At 39.6% G+C, this 5,691-nt stretch overlaps 1 protein-coding gene across 1 annotated transcript in view; it reads right to left on the reverse strand.

Moving 5' to 3' along the window:
* The window catches only part of LOC118403419 (SCO-spondin-like), a 22,444-nt gene extending 16,927 nt beyond the window's left edge, over positions 1-5,517 (reverse strand). Inside the window, exons 1-10 of the mRNA XM_035802131.1 lie at positions 5,476-5,517; positions 5,277-5,358; positions 4,602-4,732; positions 4,122-4,222; positions 3,577-3,714; positions 2,964-3,096; positions 2,237-2,321; positions 1,839-1,885; positions 1,309-1,479; positions 403-576 (exon numbers count right to left, since the gene is read on the reverse strand). Of these exons, the coding sequence (XP_035658024.1) occupies positions 403-576; positions 1,309-1,479; positions 1,839-1,885; positions 2,237-2,321; positions 2,964-3,096; positions 3,577-3,714; positions 4,122-4,222; positions 4,602-4,732; positions 5,277-5,326 (1,030 nt within the window). The 5' untranslated portion in view covers positions 5,327-5,358; positions 5,476-5,517. The remainder of the gene's footprint in view (positions 1-402; positions 577-1,308; positions 1,480-1,838; positions 1,886-2,236; positions 2,322-2,963; positions 3,097-3,576; positions 3,715-4,121; positions 4,223-4,601; positions 4,733-5,276; positions 5,359-5,475) is intronic.
* Between the last annotated feature and the right edge of the window lie 174 nt (positions 5,518-5,691).

A 5,691-nucleotide genomic window follows, 5' to 3' on the forward strand; every position in this document is an offset into this window, starting at 1 on the left:
GACATGAATGGAAACGTGTTTAACATCGGAGCACATGGGACCAAACCAAAACGAAGGCTTTAGAATAAAAAAAATGGGTGGTTTACAATGATCTTTTTGATCAGTTATTAAAATTATATTACAGCCATAGGTTGAATTGCATACTTTCGCAGATAATACTTGGCAGCAGCTGTTTGAAAAAAAAATCTTCTTAGGTCTTAGGTAGTTTACAAATAGGTATTAGTTCTACATCTAGGCCATAGTTTAATTCTAAAATCAGAATTGATACAGTACTATTTCAAAAGTTTTTGTGCTAAACATAACCTTTTTTGTCACAGTGAGAGCGCATCGCGATCGCCGTCTAGTAAAAAGGGGTTCTTATCAAGTCTGATACTTTGTTTTTGTTTATTGTTTATCAGTGTTTACCTGGACAAACACTCTCCAGACAGTCCACCTGTTCGAACAGCGTCTCGGAGCACTGGTCACCACCGTTAGCGGGGGCAGGGTTGTTGCACTGCCGGGTACGCGTCTTGGTACCGATACCGCACATCGCAGAGCATGCCGACCAGAATGACCAAGGGCCGGGACCACCGTTCACTGTGGTTACAAGTTATGTATCAGAAATTATTCATCAGCAATATTACATAATTACTTTATTGCAAGATCATGACCATGTGCTAATTGCAAAGTAAGACAGTTATATACAGAACAAGAACATGTCATCTATTTTAAATCTATGTCTATCTATTTTTAATCTATGTCTATCTAGACTATCTGAGGGTTTTGACTTCTTTTTCGTATGCAATGGGAGATGAACATTTTCTTATATAAACTGGTTGGACGACTTGTAAAAGCAAGAAGACTGTTTTTTGTTGGTCGTTAAGGTGTACAAAACAAGAATATAACAAGAACCATCTAAATGTATGTGTGAAGTGGGGACAGGGTTAGCTTTGAATTCGCTGTCTTAGCCACCTCTTCATCTACAACTTGCTTCAAATAACTGTTTTGTTTGTATATAGCACGTTGCAGCTATGTATCGCACTTGTGGTTTGAAAGTGTTTGTATGTGTTCTGCAACAGCACATTTTGCCTGGTGCTCCACAATTGTTTATGGGGCAATTTCAAAAAAGATACAAAGTACTGCTTACTTCTGTATTTCTTTTGCTACAATAAGTACCAGTCTACACATACAAGTGAAAAGACAAGTACTCCCTCGGTATCCAGCAGTATATCAGAACAAATTTCTGACCTCAGACACCGGACGGGTCTCTAGGTACCAGTGCAGATGTTACCGTAGCTCTTACAAAATGATCAGGTGTCTGATACTGACCTGGGCAGGGGTTCTCATTGCAGCTGAGTTCCTCCACTGCCAGCCCAGCACACGCCTGACCGCCATTTGCGGGTGGCGGATCATCGCAGCTCCTGTGTCGGTACTGCACACCGGAGCCGCAGTCCACGGTACAGTTGGTCCATGGTGACCACGGGCTCCAGTTTCCGTCAACTGAAGGGGGTGGGGGTGTAAAGAAGTAATCGTTGTTTTCGTTAGGTCATGTTGATTGGACTGTATGAATGACATCCGTGAGAGAATAAATTTTCTTCACTTTTCAACAAAAGTTTCAACCACACTGTAAATCGTACGTAGGTACATTATGAGCAAATATGACATATATTTCAAGACACAATATGTAAGAAAACGGATACTAACAACGTAGAAAGAAAGATTAGACGAGGAAGAACAAGAGTAAAGGATCAACAAACTAATTAATATATAAAATAAAAAAAATTTGCTCGACACTCTTATGTTACCTGTCTCTATACAGATACAAGTAAAAATGTCAAGGATTTCATTTTCATGCGTACCTGTGCATTCGAAGTTTGTGCATGTCAACTGTCCCATCAGGCAAGTACTGCAAATATAAATAGGCAATATTATATTATGAGTTGAAGAAAAAATGGTTGAATGGGGAAAAAGCTGGTTAATGAACCAAATCAGTGTGACGCGTCTCAAAGATTTTATGTAAGTTTTAATGATATAATGTATTGTGAGTAAGATGATACACGTATGGGCCTCGATTATAAGATTTTGTTAAAACAGCATCAAACGAAAGCTGCATGTCTGCAATTCAACCCTACCTACAATAAGAAGTACTCCTAGATGTGCACAGAATCTAATCGCCTTCAGCTTAATTTTTTTTGTTTCTTTAATCAAAATACAATAACAAAATAACAGAACAGAACTTCCATTTATTCATACTCACCACTCGTTACATTCATAGCTGATGACTTCTCCCTCCTCAACAATAAACCATTCCGTGCCGTTGTTTTCCGTAGTTGGGACAAAATCTGTAATATCATATCATTTGTTACTATGACAATGTTTGGATCGGATCTCCATCAGTGACTACGCTTTACATTATACAATTTATTTACCGATACCGGACTGTTTTTTATTCTTTCCATATGGCAAAATATGTATTGATATCGAACGTATTCTGAGGGATTCAAAACATTTCTAAAGAGTCAATAAATCTTCGACAATCTCTGAGCTATATCAAATAAATGTGGATAAAACGCAGAAGGATCCTGGGGAGGAAATATCTAGATCTGGACTCAGCCCTGATATCTTTTTTGGGACCTTTTTGCCTCGTTAACCTCAAAGTTTCTGTTACATGTGCGATTCCGACATACCTAGCATTAAAATTAAAGCAATATCGGAAATGTGGAAAGAAATGACCAGTACCAAATACACTAACAACAAGTGTCTAGAAAACCATTATTCAATGGAGGTAAAGAAAACCTAGCAAGACATCATCACAGAATGGACATCCCTGAATCTACAGGAACGGCTGACCGTAGCAAGAGATAGACGGGCCTGGAGACAGCTCTCCATCTTCGTGTCTATCCTGTCCCCCAACAACCAGGAGGTCAAGGGACTTGATAGGTAGGTAGGTAAAGAGAACAGAAACAAACAAACACTACGCGTACTTGGTTCCTCGATGAGTCTGTATCTGCAGGGACATTCAGCCCTGTCTACACAGGTTCCATCCCGCAGCACCTGGCCGTCAGGGCAGCCGCACTCGTACGTACAGGTGTCTCCTTCCTCAAAGTCATTGTGGTCCTGAACGGCAGATAAATTAACACACCAATGTAAAATAGAATAACTATGTGTACAAACTACACCTTTTCTTTGCCTCAAGCATTGTCTTCCCTGACATGCGCAAAGACCATTCAAACGAGTCGTTGCCAAAAGCCAATTCCTTGTACAGGGAATGCGTTTATAGAATTTGAAAATACTTGGCAACTCAATTGTAATATGTTAAGAACTCATTCGCCAAAATTATTTTCAGTACAGCAACACAACATCATTTTGACGTTAGTGTCCTGCTGCACCATAGTAATCTGATGAATAAACATTGCCGTTTTCTGTACATAAGTCATAAATAAGTATGTCAATTCAGATATAAAGCACATACAGAATTTGTACATGTGTAAAAAGATGTTCAAGAAAACTAACTTGTTTTAAATTTCTTATGCTATTAACTTCGAAATGTCCTAAGGTGTCGTAATCGTTGTTTAATGCATTTAGCAATAGACCCACCTGGATATCGGCACACGTTCTAGGCCCGGACTTGCACAAGTACTCCTGTCCCTCAGCACATGTGATGTCACACAGGATCGGGTCCACGTAGCACGGTCTGGACGCTGTGTGGTTCCCAACACACGGGATGCCTCCATGCTGAAAGTGAGTATTTCCCATATCGACTTTTATGTGTTGAAATATATTAAAATAAAAGTCAGCATTTTACCTGTGACTGTACAGTGAATTCTATATTACCACGTGGGCACTTGATGCCTTTCGTTCTAATCCAAAGCCCACGTCACGTGACCTAAACAGAGGTGTGACGTCAGCAACGGGTCAACGGTGGCTGGTAGTTTGCATCTGCCCCCGTCTCATTCGTTCAGGACACATGACGTAAGCTTCTGGTCAAGTCAACTTGAGAAGAACCAGAGGACTGGTCAAAAGCTTGTTGATATTAAGCACTTTACTTTGTTTACGACGAAAAAATCCAATAAAATTGTTAACTGTGTCAATTACTGTCACTTAACTGTCGTACTGATATCATGATCAGATGTTTTACTTACCTGGGCAGCTGGGCTGTCACACATTCGTTCGCGAACCTCGCTGCCTGCAGTGCAGTTTCCACAGCCTGACCACGGACCCCACTCTCCCCAGTTACCGTCAACTACAGCATCCAGGCATGCACATTGTTAGAGCTTTCACAAAAAAGAATTCTTTTAATTTGATTGTTTAGGCAAAATACTATTTTCAAACGAAGCTGTATCAACTCAAAATTAGCTGCATGGTTATACAACCACAGAGTTTCTGATGTAACACAATCATAAAATCTTGCTGACTGACGAATGCAAAACACATTGTCATTGTGCTTCATGTACCTACCATACTATAATAATTGTATGCGTATTGCATTTGGAACAAGCTGGGGTTTGACAACAACAAGCCTCATAATACAATACCATGTAGTCACTCATCCATTAATAGTACTTGTTTGACAAACATACAAACGAAAAAGAAATTATACATTGTCAAACAAAAACACTGACTTGGGCAGCTTGTTGGGATGTCACACGCGCCAAACTCGACCTGGCTAGCGGTGTAGTTGTTAGAGACCATCGGAGGGAGGTTGAAACCAGCACACAGCTGGCCTCCGTTTGCTGGCCTTGGACATGCACAGCTGTACAGTGGCAAAAATAGAGTTTTTTCAAAGATATTTCAACAGTCACCAAATACACCGATCCTGTCAACTACTTTTAGCAGTTCAACCAATGAGACAATAGCAGTTAGCGCTACAACCAATGATATATTGGCTGCATTTTCGTCAATATAGTCATGCTTAATAGTATGCTTTATTTTCTATCTCTACGATTTCACAGAGGTGGGCGTTATAAGATTGGTGAAAGATGGATATTTCTTTGGAACTATTTTGATTGTCATTTTTACCATGTCAATAAGCTTCTAGTTACAGGTAGTTATTTGATATTTTGTTTTGACATGTAAATTCGTAACAGTTACCTTTAAAAACTTCCCCTTCATGTTTCCTTTATTATCTTGCAAAACAATACGATTTTTGATGTAATTTATTTTACATTGTTTCCTTCGTTGAATAACAAAGTATTCAAAATTTCAATGATTGGTCGATTGCTTGTTTAATCCATCCATTAACTAAATAGGTTGGCTGATTGGTTGGTTGATGCGGAAGAAGTTCTAGATTAACTCACTCTCTCATCCTGTAAGCAGGTGCGAAACCACAGGTTGCTGTACAGCCCATCCATGGTGTGTAATCACAATAACCACCGTCAACTGTGGTAGAGAGGGAGTACAGAGGGAAGGTTATTTTACTTCCGAAAACAATTTAATCAGGTTTGTAGAATATAGGATATAGGAGAAAATGTGGATAAAATAAGGAAGACGGCTTGCCTGGGCAGTCTATGTCCGTGCACTGGAACACACCGTTCACACATGGACTGGAAAATAAAGGATCGTTTCAAGGTACAACAACATACTACGGCAACAAAGCACTATCCGACGATAAAGGTGACTGTCACTGATGCTGAAAGCAACCTATTCAAACTGTTTCTTAATACCAAGTGCTTTAACGTTGAAGAGGTTCATCAAGTGCTTTAATTTGCCGAT

This window comes from Branchiostoma floridae, chromosome 16 (genome assembly GCF_000003815.2).
Source record: "Branchiostoma floridae strain S238N-H82 chromosome 16, Bfl_VNyyK, whole genome shotgun sequence".
In the NCBI taxonomy this organism is placed as follows: Eukaryota; Metazoa; Chordata; class Leptocardii; order Amphioxiformes; family Branchiostomatidae; genus Branchiostoma; species Branchiostoma floridae.